Source organism: Heptranchias perlo, chromosome 6 (genome assembly GCF_035084215.1).
Source record: "Heptranchias perlo isolate sHepPer1 chromosome 6, sHepPer1.hap1, whole genome shotgun sequence".
NCBI lineage: Eukaryota > Metazoa > Chordata > Chondrichthyes > Hexanchiformes > Hexanchidae > Heptranchias > Heptranchias perlo.
This window is the reverse complement of record NC_090330.1, coordinates 6,375,845-6,400,664: the sequence shown is the minus strand read 5'-3', so window position 1 is coordinate 6,400,664 and position 24,820 is coordinate 6,375,845. Positions and strand designations below refer to the sequence as shown.

General features: G+C 45.3%; 1 protein-coding gene across 2 annotated transcripts in view; it reads left to right on the top strand.

The window, feature by feature from the left end:
- Nucleotides 1–24,559, top strand: part of clns1a (chloride channel, nucleotide-sensitive, 1A) — a 34,200-nt gene extending 9,641 nt beyond the window's left edge. The window contains exons 2-8 of one of the 2 annotated variants that reach the window (XM_067985684.1): nucleotides 218–354; nucleotides 2,719–2,844; nucleotides 6,132–6,257; nucleotides 10,051–10,227; nucleotides 14,051–14,117; nucleotides 20,335–20,421; nucleotides 23,902–24,559. In XM_067985684.1, the coding sequence (XP_067841785.1) occupies nucleotides 218–354; nucleotides 2,719–2,844; nucleotides 6,132–6,257; nucleotides 10,051–10,227; nucleotides 14,051–14,117; nucleotides 20,335–20,386 (685 nt within the window). In that variant the 3' untranslated portion in view covers nucleotides 20,387–20,421; nucleotides 23,902–24,559. The remainder of the gene's footprint in view (nucleotides 1–217; nucleotides 355–2,718; nucleotides 2,845–6,131; nucleotides 6,258–10,050; nucleotides 10,228–14,050; nucleotides 14,118–20,334; nucleotides 20,422–23,901) is intronic. The other variant, XM_067985685.1, reaches the window with a different exon arrangement.
- The last annotated feature ends 261 nt before the right edge of the window (nucleotides 24,560–24,820 follow it).

Here is a 24,820-nt window from a genome sequence, read left to right as displayed (position 1 = left end):
AGTCCCAGTAAACACTGGCACTGACTAAGCATTTCTCTAGGTTCTCTGGGGAGGGGGTTTGCTTCCTGTATTTTCCTGTGCGGTTTAGCTGATTATCTGTGGCCTGTGACAGGTAACTTCAGAAATAGTTTGGACCACCTTTAGGATTTTTTAAAAAATGTTAATTGTTTGCAAGCCTTTTATTATTTAAAAAATTATACCTTGTTCTGATTTTCAGCCGACTATCTTGGTTTGACGGATCTGGAATGGGATTCTCCTTAGAGTACCCCACCATCAGTTTACACGCTGTGTCCCGAGACATCACTGTTTATCCACAGGAGCACTTGTATGTGATGGTGAATGCCAAGCTTGGAGGTGAGAGTTGTTCCTTTTCCTTTTATTGAGGTGGGGGGGGGGTGGATTTCTCCTGTTTTTTTGCTTTCCTCCCCTTGTTTCTTAAAAGCATTGACTCTTTATGGAGTTCAGTCCCGTGGATAGTGGCGGCCGTCCAGTACCTCCCCCAAGTGGATGCCTTCACGTGAACCTTGCCGGTGACTGTTTGACTGTGGGAGCATCACAGCTTAACTCGATCATCTTTTCCCCCAGATGTCTGTTGTCCAGACATTTCGTAACCTATTTCAGGCAGGAAAAGGCCTTCAGTCCACCGAGCCCAGCAGTGTCCAATCTACGACCCTAGAGTGGCATGTGGCTTGAAGCCCTGACAATCCGGTCCTTGAAACCCCAGGCAGCTCGGTCCTGTTTGAGTTTAGTTTTCTCTATCTGTTAAATAACCTGTTAGTATTAGAACTTGAGTGTCAGCCATGGCTCAGTGGGTAGCTCTCTCGCCTCTGAGTCAGAAGATTTTGGGTTCGAGACCCGCTCCAGAGACTCGAGCACAAAATCTAGGCTGACACACAATAGGCTTGCCATCAAAATTGAAGCCCATGGAATAAAAGGGGCAGCGGCAGCATGGATACAAAATTGGCAGAGTGACAGGAAACAGAAAGAAGTGGTGAACGGTTGTTTTTCAGACTGGAGGGAGGTATTCAGTGTTGTTCCTCAGGGGCCAGTATTAGGACGACTGCTTTTTTTTGATACATATTAATGACTTGGAATAGAGTGTATAGGGCACAATTTCAAAATTTGAAGATGACACAAAACTTGGGCGGATAGTGATAGATTTCAAAAGGGACGTAGACAGGCTGGTGGAATGGGCGGACACGTGGCAAATGAAATTTAACGCAGAAAAGTGTGAAGTGATACATTTTGGTAGAAAGAACGAAGAGAGGCAATATAAACTAACGGGCACAATTCTAAAAGGGGTTCAGGAACAGAGAGATCTGGGTGTATATGTGTACAAATGTGGCTGGGCAGATTGAGAAAGTGGTTTAAAAAAGCAAACGGGATCCTGGGCTTTATAAATAGAGGCATAGAGTACAAAAGTAAGGAAGTCATGATGAACCTTTGTAAAACACTGGTTCGGCCACAACTGGAGTATTGTGTTCAGTTCTGGGCACCGCACTTTAGGAAAGATATGAAGGCCTTAGAGAGAGTGGAGAAGAGATTTACTAGAATGGTTCCAGGGATGAGGGACTTTAGTTACATGGATAGAAGCTGGGGTTGTTCTCCTTAGAGCAGAGAAGTTTGAGAGGAGATTTGATAGAGGTATTCAAAATCATGAAGGGTCTAGACAAAATAGATAGAGAGAAACTGTTCCCAATGGCAGAAGGGTCAAGAACTAGAGGACATAGATTTAAGGTGAGAACCAAAGGTGACATGGGGAAAAACTTTTTTACACAACGTGTGGTCATGATCTGGAATGCACTGCCTGAGGGGGTGGTGGACGCAGATTCAATCGTGGCTTTCAAAAGGGAATTGGATAAGTACTTGAAGGGAAAAAATTTGCAGGACTACTGGAAAGGGCAGGGAAGTGGGACTAGCTGGATTGCTCTTAGAGAGCCAGTGCAGACTTGAGGGGCCAAATGGCCTCCTTCCATGCTGTAACCTTTCTATGATTCTGTGACACTCCCAGTGCGTTACTGAGTGAGTGTTTGAGCATTGTCGGAGGCGCGGTCTTTTGGATGAGACGTTAAACCGAGGTCCCATCTGCCCTTTATCATAGCTGTTTGTGGGACCTTGCTGTACGCAAATTGGCTGCCGCGTTTCCTACATTACAACAGTGACTACACTTCAAAAGTGCTTCATTGGCTGAGCTCGTGAAAGGCGGCATATAAATGCAAGTCTTTTTTGAGATACACTCAAATGCTTGGAAATGTGGATTAAAATGTTAAAACTGGATCTTGTGGCTCCATAGTATGCACCTATATGGCCATCAAAGATCAAAGCTTGCACACCACTGATGTAGTTTGCCCATCCCACTATCCCCTTTTGTTTCTTGTCGAATGTATCTACAAAAAAAAAATCCATTTCGTTTTAAACATAAAGCATTAGACTGCAGATGCCGGAAATCTGAAATAAAAACAGAAAATGCTGGAAACACTGAGCAGATCAGGTAGCATCTGTGAAGAGCGGAAGGTAGGGTTGACATTTCAGGTCCATGACCTTCTGACAGAAGTCCATCGACCTGAAGCATTAACCCTACCTTCTCCCCGCAGATGCTGCCGGACCTGCTGAGTGGGTTTCCAACAATTTCTGTTTGTTTTTTAATGTTGTAAACGGGTATGGCACAACAATTATACCTTTGCTGAAGTAAAAAAAAAACAATATGTTTGCACGCAGCGGAGGAGTGTAAAGAAGCAAATATGGATGAAAAAGCAGCTGAAGGAGAGGAGGGGGAGGAGGAAGATGACGACGACACTGATCCAATCACGGAAGTCCGATTTGTGCCAGTGGACAAAGCAGCGCGTGAGTACCTGTCTGCCTATGATCCTGTCTGGACTAGCATTCCTTGTGTTGGTCTCTGTGTGTGAAGAAGACTGCCCTACATCACTCCTAAATGTTGTTGTCGCCAGTTTGAACCACACTCCCACCTCCGCCCTACTGCCACGGCTTAGCTTGTCTTTATCTTATTTCGTTGTCTTTCTGTGGTTGCCCCCCACCCCGTTCGCTTCCTTTCAAGGCCAAGGAGCCCTGGTTTCTGCAGCCTGCCTTCACAACTCAGCCCTCTCTCCACTGCGGCCAGGACTTGAAGATCTCCTCACCTCTGTGGCCAAAACTGGGTACCATACTGCACTCCCACGTCGTTCAGTAGACTGCTGATAGGATTGGACTGATTTTTTAAAAATGTACGCGTGAAATACTGCATCGGGTTTAGCTGGTAAATAAGGATGGGGGTTGAGCTCTCAAATGACCGTGTTTGTGCTTTTCCTGAGTGGACCAGAGTCGCTTGGTCATGGTGAAAGTCCCCTAGTGCACGATGCACGCTGTGCTGCTGTTATATGACGGCGTGACCTCTGGAGACAATCCCACAAAGTGAGTTTCCAAGGAGCCACTGGAGATAGGCATTGAACGGCTGGAATTGAAACATTAAAAGTTGCAAATAAAATTGTTGGAAAAGCGCTCGTACATAGTGTTGCCAGTGCTGCTTTAAACCCACCCTAGCGGTGTAAATGAGTGAAGAGCACCGGTATCCTCACTATTATGAGCCAGTCTGCGGTATAAACTTGGTAGCAGCATGTGTTGCCGCGGTTTTACAGTGCCGCCAGGGTCTCTCAAATGCACCACGAGCGATGTCAACCGGCTTCTGTGTGTAACACCTAATGCACTTGCCATCTGAAATATATACAGCCCCTCCCATATCCTGGCAGTAGGTTTGTCCTCAAAGCAAATGATTCTGAGCTACCACCCACAATGCAAATGTTGATGAACCGTACTTACTGTATAAATAGACTACACCTCCGAAATTGGTGGTTTACAGAAAGTCTTCTGTTTTTCACAACCCCCCAATCTTGGTCTTGCCTTTCCTTCCAAACTGTCCCTCCTCCGAGTCCACGACTCCGGTGGTTAACTGGCTCTCAGTCCATGCAGTCATTCCAAAATGAACTTTCTACAGCACAGAAGGAGGCCGTTAGACCCATTGTGTCTGTACTTGCTCTTTACTAGAGTAATATAAACTAATCCCTCTGCCATCCACTCTCCCTCTTCTGCCCTGCATCTTCCTCTGCTTCAAATATTAATTTCCTTTTTCCTTAAAAGATGCAGTGGCCTCTGCCTCAACCACTCCCTGCGACAAAGCATTCCGTGCTTCGACCCTCTGCGGAAAGAAATTTCACCGAATTCCCCCCCCTTCCCCTTGGTGATCATTATAAATTGATGTCCCTTTGTCACTGACTCCCCAGCCAGAGGAAATAGTCTTTCTGTGTTCACCCTATCGTAAGTTTTTCATAACTTTAAAAACATCTATTAGAAAGAACTTGCATTTTATACAACACCTTTCACATCTTCAGGACGTCCCAAAGTATTTCACGGCCAATGAAATACTTTTGAAATGTAGTCACCAGCGTTATATAGGCAAACGCGGCAGCTAGTTTGTGCACAGCAAAGTCCCTTAAAGAGCAATGAGGTAAATAACCAGATAATCTGTTTTTAGGTGTTGGTTGAGGGATGAATGTTGGACAGGGCACCAGGAGAACTCACCTGCTCTTCGAATAGCTCCGTGGGATCTTTTACGTCCATGGGAAAAACACAGGCGGGGCTCCGAGGGGCACTCCCTCGGTGCTGCACTGGACTGTCGGTCTGGATTATATGCTCAAGCCTCTGGAATGGGCCTTGAACCCCACAACCTGACTCTGAAGCGAGCTACTAACTGAGCCAGGGCTGACACTAAAAATCTACTCCGCTCTTCAGTGGCAATTGTCCCAGCACCTGAAGTTTCTTCTCAAAACTGGTTTCTCGTCCCTGGTATCAACGTGATTTGTGAATCCTGCAGTAATTGGAGAAGCTCCTTAGCTGGTTTTTTTTTTGTAGTCGGCATCATGCCCACTGACCCCAATTTGCTTGACTCGGGATTTAGCTGTTGGCAGAAAATCGCCTGGAACAATAAAATTTCATTGTTATACTGGAAGGGTACCAGGGATGTGGGACTTCCGTTACATAGACTGGAGAAGCTGGGATTGTTCTCCTTAGAGAAGGTTAAGGGGAGATTTAATGGAGGTGTTCAAAATCATGAAGGGTTTTGATGGAGTAAATAATGAGAAACTGTTACCACTGGCAGAAGAGTCGGTAACTAGAGGACACAGATTTAAGGTAATTGGCCAGAGGGGAGACGAGGAGAATTTTTTTTAACGCAGCGAGTTATGATCTGGAATCTGGAATGCATTGCCTTAAAGGGTGCTAGAAGCAGAATCAGTAATAACATTTAAAAGGGAATTGGATAAATACTTGAAGGGGAAAAATTTGCATGGCTGTGGGGAAAGAGCAGGGGAGTGGGACTAATTGGATAGCTCTTTCAAAGAGCAGGCACGATGGGCTGAATGGCCTCCGTCTGTGCTGTATGATTCTATGAAGGAAGGCTGAGAAGGCTGCACAGCAGACCTCTATAATTCCCTGAGTAGTTTTTTAAGCCTGTTGGTTGGGCACTTTATATTGTTTGGGGAGGAAAAAATAATTGTCACTAGGGTTCACACACAACACGAGTAACTGCGTGAGTTGAAGCAATGAATAGGCTTTTGTGACTTCCGTGCAGGGCTTTTGAAAGATGAAACTTCATTAACACGGAGGCTTTTACTTTTGCTGTTCACCTCCAGAGATTAACTATATTTCATTCAGCCCAGTCCTATTATATACATTGCCAACCCTTCTCCCACCCCACCACCACACCTCAGTGCAGTACTGAGGGAATCTGTCGGATGTGTGGCGCCTTTCGGGTGAGAAGTTAAACCCGCCTGTCCCCTCAGGTGGACATAAAAGATCCCACAGCACTACTTCAAAGAAGAGCTGGGGAGTTCTCCCCGGTGTCCTGGTCAATGTTTATCCCTCAACCAACAACACACAAAAAAAAACAGATGATCTGGTCATTATCACGTTGCTGTTTGTGGGATCTTGCTGTGCACAAATTGGCTGCCGTGTTCCCAACATTACAACAGTAACTACACTTCACAAGTATTTCATTAGCTATAAAGCGATTTGGGACGTACTGAGGTGTTGAAAGGCTCTATATAAATGCAAGTCTTTCTTTAACTGTGCCTTTACAGTGGAGCCGATGTTTACAGCGATGTGCGACTGCCAAGCCCTCCACCCAGACCCAGATGACACTGACTCGGAGAACGATTTCGAGGAGGACGATGAAGAGGGGGAGGAGTATGACGTGGAGGCACATGGTCAGTAAAGTCTTTTCCAAGTAGATTCTATATATAATAGCTGTTTCAGCGCAAAAAGAACTAAAATTTGCACTGATGCATGTCATTATCTTGTGTGTGTATGCCAAAAACTCCTGAGGGTGCTAATTATAATTCTGTCTTGCTTCAAAATTATGGCTAACACACTATTACTGAAGCTTCTGTGTGTTTCAGGCCTTCATTTGCTGAGGTTTTTAAAAGCATTTCCAATTGTCCTTTGGTCACGAAATATGAGCCACGTTACAGTCCCGGTACACTGCGTACGTGGTGTGGCATACATGGTGCGCTGTGGTAGCAAGTGAACTTCACCGAGTGGCTGGGGTTGCTGGCAGCCCTGGGGCTAGATACCAGGGGGTTGTGCTTCACTGTGCCTGCCCACTCTGGTGGGTTTTGGCTGTGCCACCAGGACCTTGACCATTGTCCTCTTCGGGTAGGGTGGAACGCTGTCCAGTTGCTTACGTAGGGTGAAATGCCAGCCAACTAAGGGTAGTGGGGCGGGAGAACTTCTCCTGGCTCAGCTTCAGAGGCATAGTTCTCTTGGACTGCAGTATCTTCCATGATGTCCCAATCCACATTGACCTGGCAAGGTCTAAGGTTTGGAGAAGGAGTTCCATCTGATGGGTTGGTCAACAGGACCTCCCCAGTGGGTAAGGGCATCACCCAGGATGGTGCTGAGCCATATAGACCGTGATGGTACCAGATTCGACCCCTGCTCTGTGCTGAGTAGGCTGACCTCTGCTGGGGAGATGGTGGGGCAACTACAATTGGCCTCTTTGTTCCTGAAGCCAATTTTGCTCTTGAGTAAGAGCAGAAAATGTTGGAAATACACATCAGGCCAGTCAATAACAGCAATTTAATGTATCGGAGGGTATAAGCATCGTCAAAACTGAAAACTAAAAGATAAGCAAGCATTAAAAAATAGAAGAGAAGGGAGTTCATGGGTTGAGTGACCTGCAGACTGCTTATTAATAAACTACTAGATGATGTGTCTAATCCTCTATGCTTTTTTCTCTCTTTCTGTTTTTAGTTGCTGTTTCTTTTTTCATTAGTCTTTCTTTAATCGTCTGGTGAAGTTTTCAGCATAATGGGTGACAGCTTTTTGTTTGTGAATTCAGCCAAAACCTGATTGAGGAAAGAATTATAAACAGTCAAGATATAACACAAAACAGTTGCCTGTGAGCTCGTAATTCCTGTTGAGTGGATTATGTAATGAACCTTTGACCGTTTCCGTTTAAACTCTGTGCGACTGTCATGGGGCTGAGAAGTTTTACTTTTCTTCCCCCTCCCCTGGCAAGGTTGCCTGTCTCTAGTCCCCCTCGCCTCAGACTGGTATTCAAAGTTTGCTAGCAGTTTTGGGGCCTGGCTGTGTGAATTCGAGCAGCATTCGTGGCGAGTGCTCAATTCTAGCACAGCCTTCTAACAACCTCTGCAGTCTGCCAGAACGGATTGGTTTCGGAAAGACCTGACTATCAGGAGGAGAAAAGTAGCCGTGGATGGGACGATTGTTGTAAATTAGCGCAGGGGTGCTTTACAAATCCTGTGTGACGTTTTGGTGCGGGCGGGGGAGGCCTCTTAAAGTTTTTTTTTCTTTCCACTGAGCCCCTTCTTAGTCCCTATGTGCCGGTGCATCCTCTGGTCAAAGAGGCAGCAGCGCCTGTGTTCTAAAACAAGCAACCTGGAACTAGCTGAGGGCTTCCGGTTGATGCTCCCTGAAGGCTGAGATAGGAAACTCAACGTGTGGGAGGATCACAGGCGTTATAGCCACGTCCTTCCGCTCCACGCTGCGATGGTGCTCCGGTGCTGAACTAACAGACTGGCTGGAATTTGAGGCCCGAGGGCGGGTGAAGCAATAGAGGTTGCTAATGTCTGCAGAACAGGGGTTAGAGAACACCTTGAGCTCACGTGGAGCCGTAACTGGCAAGTTGCATTTTGAAAAGCACTCAGGATAGGTTGCATTTACTTGATGCGCAATTTTATTTAACCTGTGCTTACCAAAAAGCAAGGTTACAGCACCTAGCAATTCGCTCTTAAAGTATAGTAAGCAGCACTATCTACTTCTCATCCACTTTTTTAAAAAAAATGACAACATCTACCCGTTGAGAGGTACTAAATTAAACTCCTGAATGACAGTTCCATGCCACACAAAATATGTAATTAAATCTGATGTCAGTGAAAGCAAACACTGAGGTATTTATCCAGAAGATTAAATAGATGGAGTTAGAATTCAAGATCGAGCAGGCTTAATGGGCCAAGTGGCCTTTTCTTACTCTGCCTGCTTATATTTATACTGACCCAAGAACATTACCTGTTCAGTTTGTTGCTATTGGAGATTTGTTTTTATTTTTTAAAGAAAAAAATTGCTTTTAAGATTTTCAGTGACCTTTTCGAGAAGAGTCACTGTCGGCATTTTAATACATTTTGCAAGTCCTTGTTTTAAATCTACAGCCATGAAAAGCGACCTGGAAATTCACAGAATGAGTATCCGAAGTTTTCTCACGAAGCACCATCCTTTTTAAGGGCAGCTGCCTTTATCACTCAACTAAATTGGCGCATTGGTACCAGTCCGTTACAGGAATTAAACCAGTATGCTTTAATGGGATGCGTGTGATTCACTACTTGTGCCATGTTTTTATTTCACTACCTCAAGCTGACTGCCGCCGACCCTAGCGACCACCCCAGTGTTCACAGGGGTAACTACAGATGAGGAAAGCCGTTCTGCCCATCTTGGTCCATCCATCCAGAATGACCCTAAAGCTCTGTCCCATTCCCCGTTGCAGTATCTAAATGGTTCTTGAATGATTCCTGAATTTTGCTCTCTGCTACTCCATCTGGGAGTCCATTCCATGTGTTGGAACTATTCTTTTCGTGAAAAAGTTCTGATACCAATCCTGAATTTGCATGTTGCTAGTTTAAACCTGCACGCCCTCGGTCCAATCCTGCAATTTACTTTAAAATAATTTTCCAGATTTGCTTTTCCCATCCCATTTACAGTCATGAATGTCTCTGTAAGGTCACCTCTCAGGTGCTTCCTTTCAAGGCTGAATAGCCAAAAGTTTCTCTAGTCTTTTCTCATAACTCAGACCTCTGCGACTGGTGATCAGCTTTGTGGCTCTTTGCGCTGCCTCCAATGCCTGAATGTGTCCCGGTGAGGAGTACTGTGTCCGGTGCTAAAGGTGTGGTCATAACTTCCTTTGACTTATCATCTACTACTTTGGCTGCGTAGTTCAGCATTCTATTGGCTTTGTTGATTGCTCAAAATACACTCTCCAGAAACAACCGAAGTTTGGACGGTCAGATTCTATAATTGTCCTGCTGACTGTTTAAAGTTTAAGTGGAGATGGTATAAAAATTACACACACCTATCATTATGCATTGCTGAGATCCTAGTGACCCTTTTGCAGTGGCCAAGCTTTTGGACGAAATATACTTTTCAGGTGTTTGCTTTGAGTAAATTGGACTTTAAATATTTTAATTTCAACCACTAGATGGCAGTGTCTGAGCGGAAATTGCTATTTTGTATTAAAAAAAATTCCCCAGTATAAATTTCCTATCCTTTTTTTCCTGGCATGGGACGGTTAATGTAAAGCTACTGCTGGATTATGTTCCTTATTTGCACTATTTCCTTTGAATTCACAGATTTATGATAATTGGCAAAAGAACCAGAGGGGAGATGAGGAGAAATGTTTTTACTCCGCTAGTTACGGTGATCTGGAATTCAATGCCTGGTGTTGCAATTTTAATCCTAATTATCCATTTCTCCTTTCGCTCCCGACAGAACGCGGCCAAGGAGATGTTCCCACGTTCTACACATATGACGAGGGCTTCTCCCATTTGAACCAGGAGGGACAGGCGACTCTGCAGAGACTAGAGGGCATGTTAGCTCAGTCAGTCAGTCAGCAGGCGTTTCACATGGCTGGCGTGCGGACAGAGTCTTCAGCAGCCGACACCGAAGGTAAAGTAAACTCTACCCTTTTAAACTTAAAGGGGACATATGTAAAAGTTTGCAGATGACACAAAACCCGGAAATGTAGTAAACGGTGAGGAGGATAGTAGCAGACTTCAGGAGGACATAGACTGACTGATGAAATGGGCAGACACATGGCAGATGAAATTTAATGCAGAGAAGTGGGAAGTGTTGCATTTTGGAAGGAAGAATGTGGAGAGGCAATATAAACGAAATGGTAAATTTTAAACGGGGGTGCAGGAACAGTGTGACTTGTGGGGTTCACATACACAAATCTTTGAAGGTGGCAAGACAAGTTGATACAATTATCCCCTATACCCAAGTCCAAGTCATTAATATATCTCAAAAAGAGCAGTGGTCCCAGTACCGACCCCTGGGGGACACTACTGTATAGTTCCCTCCAGTATAAAAAAATAACCGTTCACCACTACGCTCTGCTTTCTGTCTCACGGCCAGTTTCGTACCCTGCCACTGTGCCTTTAATCCCATGGGCTTCAATTTTGCTAACAAGTCTATTATGCGGCACTTTATCAAACGCCTTTTGAAAGTCCATATACACAACGTCTACCGCACTGCCCTCATCAACACACACTGTTCAATCGTCGAAGAACACAATCAAGTTTGTCAGTCACTATTTGCCTTTAATAAATCCTTGTTGGCTGTCATTTATTAACCCATGTTCTTCCAAGTGACAATTAATTTTGTCCCGGATTATAGTATCTAAAAGTTTTCCCACCACCGACATTAGGCTGCCTGGCCTGCGATTACCTGGTTTATCTCTCTTCCCTTTTTTGAACAAGAGTGTAACATTTGCAACCCTCCAGTCCTCTGGCACCACCCCCATATCTAAGGAAGATTGTGGCCAGAGCCTCCGCTATTTCCACCCTTACTTCCCTCAACAGCCTAGGATACATTCCATCCGGACCGGGTGACTTTTCTACCTTGAGCACTGCCAACCGTTTAAGTATCTCCTCTTTATCTATTTTTATCCTGTCCAATTTCTCTGCCCCCTCCTCCATTACTGTGACATTGGCAGGATCCTCTTCTTTTGTGAAGACAAATGCAAAGTACTCATTTTAGTACCTCAGCCATGCCTTCTGCCTCCATGAGAAGATCTCCTTTTTGATCCCTAATCGGCCCCACCCTTCCTTTGACTATCCTTTTACTCTTTACACGTTTATAAAGTTTTCCCTTTTATGTTACCCGCTAATCTTTTCTCGTATATTCTCTTTGCCCCATTTATTGCCTCTTTTGGATTCCCTCTGCGCACTCTGTGTTGTGCCTGATTCTCGACTGTATTGTGAACCTGACATTTATCATAAGCCTCCTTGTTCTGTTTCATTTTAATCTCAATTTCTTTCAATCATCCAGGGAGCTCCAGCTTTGGATGTCCTTCCTACCTGCCCCCCCCCTCCCAGTCTAGAAGAAGAGGAAATTAAAGCAAGAATGTCCCACTCTTGTTGCATTCAAGTTTAATGGTATAGTTTTCTCCCTTGCTTGATCCTTCGCGAAGCTGAGTGTTTAGAGGTTAAATTGCAGCAGGCTAGTTTGGGTTCGCATGCCGCTGACCTTTGCTGTTTATCTGCCGTCTTCCTGCCAGTTGGAAATGGAGCTCAAGAAAGCAGGCGTGACAAGTAAAGGTCATACAGTAACCCAAACCGTGCCTTCTCCAGATTGGAATACAGGCACTGCGAATAGCTAGTAACCTTTTTTTCACCTTGCGGTCAGGTGGCTTTGGAAAGCCCCGCCAAGCTGGCCTAGAGCTCCCACTCTCTCAACGTAGCCACTCCAGGACATCCCTTCAACCCGCCATTGTTGAAGCAGCTAAGGAGGGAACTGGAGGCGCAAAGTATCAGCCTCCAGGAGCGTGCCAAAAAAAAATCAACAATATTCAGCACCTCCTGGTACTTGTAAGGAACAGGAGGAGGCCATTCAGCCCCTCGAGCCTGCTGCACCGTTCGATCGGATCATGGCTGATCGGCACATCAACTCCATTTACCCACCTTCGCTCCATGTCCCTCGATACCCTTACCTAACAAAAAATCTTATCGATCTCAGTCTTGAAAGCTCCAATTGATCCCCAGCGTCCACAGCCTTTTGAGGGAGAGAATTCCAGATTTCTGCTAATCTTCTGTGAACAAGTGCTTCCTGATTTCACCCCTGAATGGCCTAGTTGTGGAGTTGGCGTTGAGGTAGAAGATCAGCCGTGATCGAGGGGCCGTATGGCCTACTCCTGCTCCTATTTCTTATGTTCTTAGTTCTAATTTTAAGATTATGGACCCTCGTTCTTGATTTCTCTTCTTCCGCCTCTCCTCCCCCCGCCCCCCCCACCCCCCCCCCCCCCCCCCCCCAATCAGAGGTAATAGCTTCTCTGTATCTACCCTGTCAAATCCTTTTTTAACATTTTAAACACCTCAATCAGTGATCACCCCTCAATCTTCTATATTCGAGGGAATATAAGCCAAGTTTGTGCAACCTGTCCTCATAATTTAATCCTTTTAGCCCCGGTATCATTCTGGTGAATCTGTGCTGCATCCCTTACTGTATATGGCTGGAGCTTCTTTTCCCCTAGAGAGTTGGGGGGTGGGGGGTGAGTGTTATTAACAGTAAGTAGTCCTAGCCCCTTTACTGCTTGGGGTGGGGGGGAACAAAGGGCTAGGGTAATACCTCCATGGTGTTTTACTGTAAAAGCAGGCCTGGCTTCTTCGACTTTCTGTGATGAACCGTGAATCGCAATTGTTGATGGTTGGCAAAGATGACCGATACTGGTATAGTCTCTGAGGGCTGTGGATGTACAAACTACACCGTCGTGTAAAATTTACTAGAGATCAACTAACTGGGGGCAGATCAGGGATCAGACCCTGGGATATTCCTGTTCTAATTGGTTTAGCACAAGAACAGCAGCTTGCCTTTATATAGCGCCTTTAACATGGTAAAACGTCCCAAGGCGCTTCACAGGGGCGATTAGCAGACAGAATTTGACACTGAGCCACATAAGGAGATATTAGGACAGGTGACCAAAAGCTTGGTCGCAGAGGTAGGTTTTAAGGAGCGACTTGAAGGAGGAGAGCGAGGCGGCGAGTTTTTGGGATGGAATTCCAGAGCTTTCACAGCCGAAGGCACGGCCGCCAGTGGTGGGGAGAAGGTAAATCGTGGGATGCGCAAGAGGCCAGAATTGGAGGAACGCAGAGATCTCAGAGGGTTGTAGGGCAGCGCACAATGCGCTTATTCACTGAGCCCTTGGGAAAGCTTTATTCTATCTTTAAAAGGCTGCTTTTACATTAAGACCTCAGTAAGTTACTTAAAAGTGGTGTGCAGTTCAGTGATGTGATATTTGTGCAGTTAAAGAAAAAGATCGCGCATTTATATAAGCACTTGTTATGACCTCCGGACAATCCAAAGCCCTTCACAGCCAAAGAATGACCTTTTGAAGTGTAGTCACTTGTACTGTAGGTAAACGTGGCAGCCAATTTGCGCACATCAAGATCCCACAAACAGCACTGAGGTAAATTAACAGATAATCTAATGGGTGTTGGTTGAGGGATAAATGCAGGCCAGGGAACCCACCCCTCGCTCTTTTACGTCAACCTGATGGGGCAGACGGGATTTAATGTCCGAAAGGCGGCACCTCCGACAACGTAGCCCTCCCTCAGTACTGCGCTGGGGGCGTCAGCCTAGATTATGTGCTCAAGTCTCTGGAGTGAGGCTCGACCCTGTGACCTCTGACCTGGAGGCAGAAGTGCTGCCGTAGATGACCTGAAAACTGTGCAGTCCTGTAATGTTTGAGTCTAATTGTAGCTTCTCTTTCCAGATGGGATGGAGGTGGACGCCACCCCAGTAGAGGCTGGACAGTTCGACGATGCTGACGTTGATCACTGGTAAAAGCTATTAAACTGATTTACAATCTCATCTAACACAGCGTCATGGCAGTATATAATATGACTTGTAGAGGGAATGTAAGGGAAGGATTTCCAATCACATTTTTATTCATTTACTTACCGGAATTTGCCGATGACCAGATAGAAACATGCGATAATGACCGGCAGGAAAAGACCAGCTGGTCCATCAAGCCTGCCCCCACATACCATGGTGGCTGGAGCATCATGACTAGCACTTCCTACGCCCCACCTCAGCTATGTAATCGCCCGGGAGAGGCAAAATAAACAGGGCTGATAAGGGAAAAAGTACTGTAGAAAATTCCTCTCCGATCCCCTCAGGCGATCAAAATCAGTCCAGGAGATGACATGGACCATGTGTTATCTGTGAAACCACTTACCTTCTGTCTGATGTGAGCTCTGGCCCAGTGAAGGAAAATGTATTGCTTTGCTTTGCTTGCTGTAACGGTGTTGCAGTTAATCTGCTTAATGTTATACAACATCGGTGACATTCACTGTGATGACAGTGGGCGTTCCTCTGACAGCAATGGTTGACATTGAAAACAGTCCCAAAATGGAATAAACCTCCTCGTACGTGTTAAAGGGAAATGGGTGCGGTCAAGTGACTAGAAATAAACCAGTAATCTAATCAAGCGGGGAGGAGGGAGGTTCGGGTAACTTATAACCCAACCTCCTGATTCGATCACTGACTCAGTCGCTCCGTGGCGTTCAGTATTCTTTACTTAAATGTTTAGACAGCTGTTGTTACAGGGACACCATCTTCGTGGAAAGTGTTTTTGGCAGACCTTTACTCTTCAGTTAACTCCCGTCCTGTTCTGAAGGATCTGATTCTTTGATGCAAAAGAGCTGCACGTGATCCTGCTCCCCTCCAGTACCTCACCCAGGTGGCCACTATTCACGAGCGAGGCTTGAAGGCGAATGTCGGGGTGCTTGCCCGTGGGGGGGTGGGGGTACATCATTAGCCCAGCCTGGTCCAGTTCCCACACTTCAAGGAGAGGTTGGGCGAGCGATCAGGAAATGAATCGTGCTTTTTTTTTTTTATTTTACCCGTCTCTCGCTAATTCAGGGGTGCTGAGCCCAGTTGTAGTGCCCCCGTTGCTGTATCAAGTAAGATCGGCCAACTCCGCACAAACCAGGATGGCAGCTGGAATCCTCCTGGTCTGCGTCCCAGCTGGAAAGCTGCTGAGGCAACCCAGCAAACATTTAACAATGTGTTAACGCCAATCACATAATTTCGTGTGTGTGTGTGTGTGTGTGTGTATCCTCTGTGACCTGTATCTGCTACCCTTCCAAGCCCCAAAAAAAAACATGCTGAAACACTTTTTAAAAAAAAAATTAATGATGTTGCTTTAGATAAAGGCTTCAAGTCAAAGAAATGACACGCCAGAGAGTGGTGCCAACCACATAACCCACAGTCGCCACAGCCCCAACGAAACCAGTTTCACTTAGTTTTTGTTTTGTTTCTTTGTGTCTATAAATGTACCAGGGCAGAGTTAATGAGTGAGATAGATGTTGACATTGTAGAACTTGAAAGTAAAATGCTTACCTCCCCCAGAGAGTTATTAGATTGTGGTGAATCCTTTACCGCAGGTGGTTACTGAAGCATTTAAAGGGAAATTTGGTAAGCATTTGAAGAAGAATATAAAAGGATATAGGCAGGGGAACCGGTGAATAATGAGCTTGACTCACAGCACAGGCACAATGGGCTGAATGGCTTCCTGACTGGTAAGGTACAGATCAGCCATCACCGAGTCTACAGCACCGAAACAAGCCTTTCGGCCCAACTGGTCTATGCTGGCCTTTATGCTCCCTCCCTACTTCATCTCACCCTATCAGGATACCCTTTTATTCCTTTCTCCTTATCTAGCTTCCTCTTAAATGCATCTGTGCTATTTGCCTCAACTACTCCTTGTAGTAGCACGTTCCACATTCTTACCACTCTTTGAGCAAAGAAGTTTCTCCTGAATTCCCTATTGGATTTAATAGTGACTATCTTACATTCATGACCCCTAGTTTTGGATTCCCCCACAAGTGGAAACATTTTCTCTACGTCTACCCTTTCATAATCTTAAAGACCTCTATCAGGTCACCCTTCAGCCTTCTCTTTTCAAGAGAAAAGAGCCCCAGCCTGTTTAGCCTTTCCTGATAAGTATATCCTCTCAGTTCTGGTAACATCCTTCAGAATCTTTTTTGCACCTTCTCCAATGCCTCTATATCTTTTTTATAATATGGAGACCGAACCATGCACAGTACTCCGAGTGTGGTCTAACCAAGGTTCCATACAAGCTTAACATAACTTCTCCGCTTTTCAATTCTATCCCTCTAGAAATGAACCCCAGTGCTTGGTTTGCCTTTTTAATGGCCTTATTAACCTGGGTCTCTACTTTTCAAGAGCCATGATCTAATTGAATGGCTCGAGGGGCTGAACGTCGTCCTCCTGTGTTCTGAATTCTGATTTAAGCTCAATTTTAAAAATATGCATTTTAAACCTGTTGGACTGAGAAACAATGGGAGAAATAGGTTCTAATTTATCAGACACTCGCACCCCCCCCCCCCCCCCACAAGATTAGATTACTGCCTTGCAATCATTGGAGGGTACTCGTTATGTTTGACAGTGTTAACTAGAAGGTTCGGGCTCATTCCATCTTGGAGTTGTCGCCCCAGACAACCATAGCTGTTGCAGCGCCTCGTGTCGATGCTGCCTTGAGAGAAAATGAAACCCACCGTGTCCCAGTGGCTAACGGTATAAATTACTGCTATATTCTGACGCAAGGTGTACAAACAGTTGCATTAGTGGAGGTACAGAAAGACAAGTCCAGTCCTGCACTAATAGGATCTGAAAGCCTTCTTTCTGAAAAATGCCAGCTGTACTAATGGTGGTAATTGGTGTTCCATGATGTGTGATGCAGGAATGAGAGCCACTAAGGTAGTTAAAGGAAGCTGTGCCGTTCAGTATAACGTATTAAAAAGGGCTATTAAGATTTATTTGGCTTGATAAAGTTTGTGGTGTGCTTTCAGTGCCAATGGAGATCTTCAGTTCTCTCTGTTGTACTCTTCCTATTTCTAAGAAGTAGAATGTTTGAAGAGTAGTTGACATTTATGAATTGTTCTTTGACACTAAACTTTTTACAACCTGTTTCGGGAGGGATGGGGAGGAAAAATTACCCCGTAAGGAAACACTTGGCTCTGCCGGCTGGAACTCCCTCCACACGGACGTGTTTGCTAATATTGTGACATCTCTCGGCTGCGTGGGCTGAGTTCGGGCACGGTTCCCACATAACTGGTCAAAAAAGTAAAAGCCCATGGGATCCAAGGGAAAGTGGCTATTTAGATCCAAAATTGGCTCAGTGACAGGAAGCAAAGGGTAATGGTTGCCGGGTGTTTTTGCGACTGGAAGGCTGTTTCCAGCGGGGTCCCGCAAGGCTCAGTACTGGGTCCCTTGCTTTTTGTGGTATATATTAATGATTTGGACTTGAATGTGGGGGGCTTGATCAAGAAGTTTGCAGATGATACAAAAATTGGCCGTGTGGTTGACAATGAGGAGGAAAGCTGTAGACTGCAGGAAGATATCAATGGACTGGTCAGGTGGGCAGAAAAGTGGCAAATGTAATTCAATCCAGAGAAGTGTGAGATAATGCATTTAGGGAGAGCAAACAAGGCAAGGGAGTACACAATAAGTGGGAGGGTACTGAGCGGTGTAGAGGAACAAAGAGACCTCGGAGTGCATGTCCACAGGTCCCTGAAGGTAGCAGGACCGGTGAATAAGGTGGTTAAAAAGGCAAACGGGATACTTTCCTTTATTAGCCAAGACATAGAATATAAGAGCAGGGAGGTTATGCTAGAACTGTATAAATCATTGGTTAGGCCACAGCTTGCGTACTGTGCACAATCCTGGTCACCACATTACAGGAAAGATGTGATTGCACTGGAGAGGATACAGAGGAGATTTACGAGGATGTTGCCAGGGCTGGAGAATTATAGCTATGAGGAAAGATCGGATAGGCTGGGGTTGTTTTCTTTGGAACAAAGGAGGCTGAGGGGAGATTTAATTGAGGTATATAAAATTATGACGGGACTAGATAGGGTGGATAGGGAGGACCTATTTCCCTCAGCAGAGGGGTCAGTGACCAGGAGGCGTAGATTTAAAGTAATTGGTAGAAGGATTAGAGGGGAGCTGAGGAGAAACTTTTTCATCCATAGGGTGGTGGGGGTCTGGAACTCACTGCCTGAAAGGGTGGTAGAGGCAGAAACCCTCAACTCATTTTAAAAAATACTTGGATGTGCACTTGAAGTGCCGTAACCTACAGAGCTACGGACCAAGTGCTGGAAAGTGGAATTAAGTTGGATAGCTCTTTTTCGGCTGGCATGGACACGATGGGCCAAATGGCGGCCCCCTGTGCCATAACTTTCTATGATTCTATAAACGGTTCACTGGCTAGAATCTTGAGTTTTCAATTGGCTGGGAGAGAGACTTTTAGAGCCAGGTTCCAGAGAAATGTCCTCGCTGACCTACATTGGCTCCCGGTCCAGCAATGCTTCGATTTTAAAAATCTCATCCTTGTTATCAAATCCCTCCATGGCCTCGCTCCCTCCCTATCTCTATAACCTCCTCCAGCCCTACAATCCTCCAAGATCTCTGCGCTCTTCCAATTCTGGCCTCTTGCGCATCTCCGATTTTCACCGCTCCATCATTGGCGGCCGTGCCTTCAGCTGCCCAGGCCCAAAGCTCTGGAATTCCCTCCCTAAACCTCTCCACTTTTCGCCTCTCCTTTAAGTCGCTCCTTAAAACCTACCTCTTTGACCAAGTTTTTGGTCACCTGTCCTAATATCTCTATGTGGCTCGGTGTCAAATTTTGTCTGATAACACTCCTGTGAAGCGCCCTGGGACGTTTCACTATGTTAAAGGCGCTATAGAAATGCAAGTTGTTTTAAGGGCCAGTGGGAATTGGAAGGCAGATATATGAAGGTAAGTTGAACAATTTTTTTTTATCTCAACAACTTCCCATGTGGCTCCCCTCCCAGGAAGACATTGAATCCTAGGTGTGGTAGAGTTCCACGAGTGCCAGTCCAGCATCTGATAGCTCACGCACGCAGTCGTTATTCATATGCGAGTTTTGGCTGGCTATTTTACTGCGAGAGTGTTGTCACAGCCAAGCTCGGTGCCGTCTTGTTGAAAGTCCACACTGAACCTTGGACCAACCTGGCCTGTATGAATCAAGCACTCATTGATTAAACTTGCTGTATCACTGGGTGAAATCATGTAGAATAGTTTAAAGTTAACACAGTGGTGGAATAGGGTTCATAAGGACAGGACCTATTAAGCCTGCACCACCACTCTGTTAATAGTTAAACAGGTTAACGAAAAAAATAATGGAGAAGAGAAGGAAAGGGAGTCATGGGGTGGACACAGATGAAGTACTTTGATGTCAAATTGTGCTTTAGTTGTTTAATAGTTTTAATAATACACTAATAAATCTACTCCTGATGTTTGAGCAGCTTATTGCTGCAATGTTAATATCCATTTCAAAGTCTGCATGAAATGAAACCAAACAATGCCAAATAGAGATCAAGGAAAGAGATTCTCCAAAACTGCCAACAGTCTACGGGTTAATCCATCACAGCACCAGAAAAATCCTTCATCATTTTGAACAAAGTATTGGGTGGGTGTTTAAAATGTTACAACAAGCTAAACAGTCTTCCTTGGATCATGCCAATAAACCCTCACTGATTTGGGTGCTGCCTCTTATCCCTCCCCCCGTCTGTGTAACAGCAAATCCCCAATTGAGCGGGGGTGTTGTGTTATCTGATTAAATTGGACTCAGTCGCTGAGCGTGCTGTAAATTTGGAGCCTGGAAGCGTTTGTAATTGAGCAGCGCACAAAGTGCAGAGCTCCAATCGTGATGTGACCCCGAGTAAATTTGCGTGTTTTGAGCCTCACGCGTAACTCAGGTGCCATAACCGCAGTGTATTCCAGTTACAAAAAAAACAAATCTAGCTGAAGGGACAAGGCCCATCGGACAGGGCACCACCGAAGTTCAAAAGGAGAGAAGACGAGATGAATCGAGGAGGAATGGTTATTTGGGTTTCAAAGAGCAATTCTGTTGCATTAACGACCAATTCCGATCACTGCGGTAGGTTCATTGCAGTACTTACTTAAATGTCGCTTCCTTACATGATGCCCTGGGTGATTTGTCTGTAGGCTGCACATAGTAACGCCACTATTCCCGGCCAGAATGGAGATGATTGGGTAATTCCCCCGTCAATCACGCCTGGAGATCACACTGCTGTAAGTGACTGGGATTGATTTTATGCACATAATTTGTATTATGGAACTATCCTCCACTCACTGTATTTTGCTGGAGAAATCGTCCTGCCTTTATCAGGAGGCGTAATCACCCTGCTTCGGTCACGAGTTCTGTTTGCTGTAGTTTGTAGAGGCTCTTTAAATAGACTCTGTAAACTATTTGCTGTAGTGTGCTGTTTAAATAGACTCTGTTTACTGAGTAAATAGACTCTGCAGTTAAAATAGACTGTTGGCTGTGAGTCCTGCTGTAAGTCCCGCCCCAAATCCCCCACATCCAACTCATTGGCTGACACGGTGATGTCAATGGACACACTGTTGTATCTAAGCAATCAATAATGAACAAGAGATTCGATTTTTTTTTATCCATAGTGGGATTTTAGTACTCCAGTGTTACTGTAACTTGCAGCCAGACATTTGAGTTAAAACCTGCATGTCGATGCGATTATTTGCGTTGCCATTGGGCTTGTTTTTTTGTGCACCTATTTTCTCCCCCCTCCGCGCTCCCGTAGGCACCGATGTACGATTCCACGTTTGTAAGCAGTTCTCCAGCGCCTTGCTCGTTGTGTCCGCACTTCAGAAGTGTGGCTAGGCAGTGGGTGCCGGCAAGCTATTTAACTGTGGAGGGCATCCCAGCTGAGCCCAAACATGTCCTTGACTGAAGTCCATTTCAGCAAGAGTCACCAGAGGGAGGGAGCTTGGCTGGTTTTAGGTAGCTGAATTTTTTTAATATTTGCCATTTGGGACAGAGTGGTGCAATGCGGGTACGTGCTGTCAATTCCTTGGGGGGTGAGCACCAGATTTTGGGGCTTCCTCATCGACGTGCGCCCTCCCCCTTGGTGATTTGACCCGCGGGTACAGAGCGAGGTGGGGTCAGCTTCCATACCTGTGATGATGCTCTTCACGAAAGTGAAGCATTTTTGTGTAGTTTTAGCTTGGTACTGGCTCCTTTTGATTCAGTAACGGTACATAAGGACTTAAAAACCAGCAGCATTTAGAAATCATGCCTCTGCCTAACTCGATAGGAATGTCGCAAGGACTGCTGTTCCATTGTCTTCGGGCAGCTGGCTTGAGACAGAAGCCAAGCCGCACAATTCAGACACACATATACTGTGTGATTTGCTCCGTCCGAGTGGCCTCCGTTGAATCTGGTTAACAGTCATTCAAATCTACGAACCTCAGTAACTCTTTTCCCGAGCGTTTATTAAACTGGGCTGTTCAAATCAGAAAGTTGGTCGATAACTTTTGAAGAGACTAAATTAGGCCAGATAGCTCTTGCAGTTAGTAAGAATATAAGAAATGAGCAACCACATGTATAAAAGTTAATTATAAAATGTTGATTAGTATCAGGATCGTGAGCTATTTTCCTTATTTGAGGAGTTAATTTAGTCAAAATATTGCTGCTGTTTATTCAATGCTCATCTATTGGCCAATAAATGTGTTTACAGTTTAGGCCTGAAAACCAGGATTATTGTTGTGACATTTTGCCTCTTCTAGAATTTGCACGGAGGATCCTGTGGGAGGCGGAGGGTGGATTATAAAGAAATCTAATGAAAGGTTTTCTATTTATTATCCTGGGCACGCTATCAGACTTGTGTAGAAATCAGGGCAAATACTGAGTAAAGCTCAGCTACTAAAGATGGAAGGCAAATACATATCTAGAATAAAAAGACGCAAAAACATAAGCGATACCCAACTCTCATTCTTCTGAACCCACAACCACGGTCAAGCTGTGTATCCGATATCAAATCACGTATGAGTCAGTGTTTCCTCCAGCTGAACGGTGAGGAGACCGAAGCCATTGTTCTTGTTATCTGCCTTAAACGCCTCTCCTTCGTCCTCCCTGCCTGGCCACTTGTTCAGACTGAAGCAGGCCATACCAAATCTTGGTGTCCTGTTTGACCCAGAGCTGACTTTCAAATCCCACGTTCTATCCGCCCGCTCTACATTGTTGCTTGCCTCTGCCCCACCTCATCCGCGATGCCACCGAAAGCCTTATCTGCACTTTTGTCATCTCTAGCCTTGATTTCTCCATTGCTTTCCTTGCTAGACTCTCATCTCTACCCCCCAACCCCCCATAAGTTCAGATATGACCATAATGCAGGCACCTGTACCTCACAAAGTCCTACTTGCTCATCACCCCGTTCTCTCTGACCTACATTAGCTGCCTATCCCCCAACTCATTACATTTAGAATCCTTGTCTTCAAATCACTCCAAGGCTTTTGCTCACTCTACCTCTGCAATTTCCTCCAGCTTTATACCCCCTGCCACACCCTTCATTCTTTGATTTTACCCTTTTGCACATCCTTCCCTCTTTTCCCTCCCATCATTGATGACAGACCTTCAGCCTTGCTGTCTGGTACTCCATCCCTAAACTCCTCTGCTTCTCCACTTCCCTCTCCATCTTTTAAAAACCTTCTCAAAACTCATCTCCTTGACCCAGCTTTTGTTCACCTAATTCCCCCTCCATGGCTTTATCTTTATCTGTGAAGCACCATTTTCTACATTACAAATGCTATATAAATGCAGATGGTTGTTGCTGCAATCATGAAGAGGCATCAAACTCTGCTGCTCCTTCTCCCTCTCCCAACGTTATCTTGGGCTGATCTACAGAGAAGCATCGTGAGCATTTCACGGATGGGAAAACAACAGAGACGGGAGAGAAATAAATAAAGACCAAACAAGCCATACAGACCAGAAAGGCTCGGGGTCTGTCCCTGGTCTGTGCTGCGTTAGCTATCTCAGCTGAGGTGGCTGTCGGGGCACATTACCGATAGATAGCCTCAGTGCCTCCGAGTTAAGGATAGGAAATAACAGCCAGAGTACCCAGTGAAGCCCCCCTGCTGGAAAGAGCACTTGTGTGAATGTCAGGTGATTGCAGGATCAGGCCAGTCTTTGACACCATCCTGCGGTTTTACTTGCTTAAAATTTTAATTTATTCTTTGAATATGGGCATCGCTGGCAAGGCCAGTGTTTATTGCCCGTCCCCAGTTGCCCCTTGAGAAGGTGGTGGTGGGCCGCCGCCTTGAACTGCTGCAGTCCGTGTGGTGACGGTGTTCCCACCGTGCTGTTAGGTAGGGAGTTGCAGGATTTTGACCCAGCGACGACTAAGGAACAGCCAATGTGTGTCCAAGTCGGGATGGTGCGTGACTTGGAGGGGAACGTGAAGGTGATGGTGTTCCCACGCGCCTGCTGCCCTTATCCTTCCAGGTGCCGAAGGTCGTAGGTTTGGGAGGTGCTGTCGAAGATAATAGCCTGTGTAGAAATCAGGGTAGCGTTGAATAGCCTGGGCCCAATTGGAAAAACAGGTACTTGGCTGATGTATCTGGTGACATGTTAATGCACCCTTCTCTCCCCCCACCTCCCCACTCCAAGAAAGAAAACATAACTTTTTTTTTAACAAAACAACTTTTCTTTAAATATCTAATTTTTTTTTTAAACCTAGTCTTCCATTTGTCTTGCAGACGGACCTTGATCATCGGCAAGTGTCTCTCTGATTGCCGAAGTCTGGAAATTTGCACCTCATCGTGGCACAACAGCAGTCGACCTGATTAACAGAAGCTTAATAATTAACATTTTTTTTTTAAAAGACAACCGTCAAAGCTGGTTTACATGTAACAAAAACCATTGCAGGGTGAAGTGTGTCCTGCACTGACAGCTGCCACTTAAATTACTCTTCATATAAAGGTGGGATGCAATGCTTAATATAGTGCTGTCTCCGTATAGTGTAAGTCACGTTTTGTGCCGACGAGTGTTACAAGATTACGGTGTTGAGTAAAACCTATTTCTCTTTTGTACTGAGTGATAACTGGTTTCAAGTCCTTTTTGAGTCTTACTTGGGGGGGTGGGGGGGGGAGATAGGAGGGAAATCCCAATATGTTTGCAGCAGATTTTCTGATTGATACATTTTTTCGCTGTGTAAGTGAAGGAGAAAATTAATATAGTTTAAAAATGTTTTAAAACTAAAATGTTGATCTTGACAACAGTTAAACTAGCTAGTCAACAGTTGTTGCATTTGGATCAAAACTTCTACAGACTGTTTTTAGGGGAAAAATGAATAAATTGCAAAATTTGTACCTCCACAGCTGACGGCAAATTAAAATACAAAATCCTTCATTATTACGATCAATTTCTGGTTATTCTCACTTTAGGCTTGCCAGCGCCCCACTGGCAATGTAGCACGCGATATTCCTGTCGTTCAGAACGCAACACATTCCCAGAACTCGACCGGCAATTAAATGAGAGGTGGCAGTAAGTGATTTCACAGAATGGGAGGGAGAACCTGACAGTGAGAGTGATGTTCCTTGCTTGCTCTTCTAACATACGGGGGATCCTGGGCTTCATAAACAGAGGCATAGAGTACAAAAGGAAGTTGTGCTGAAC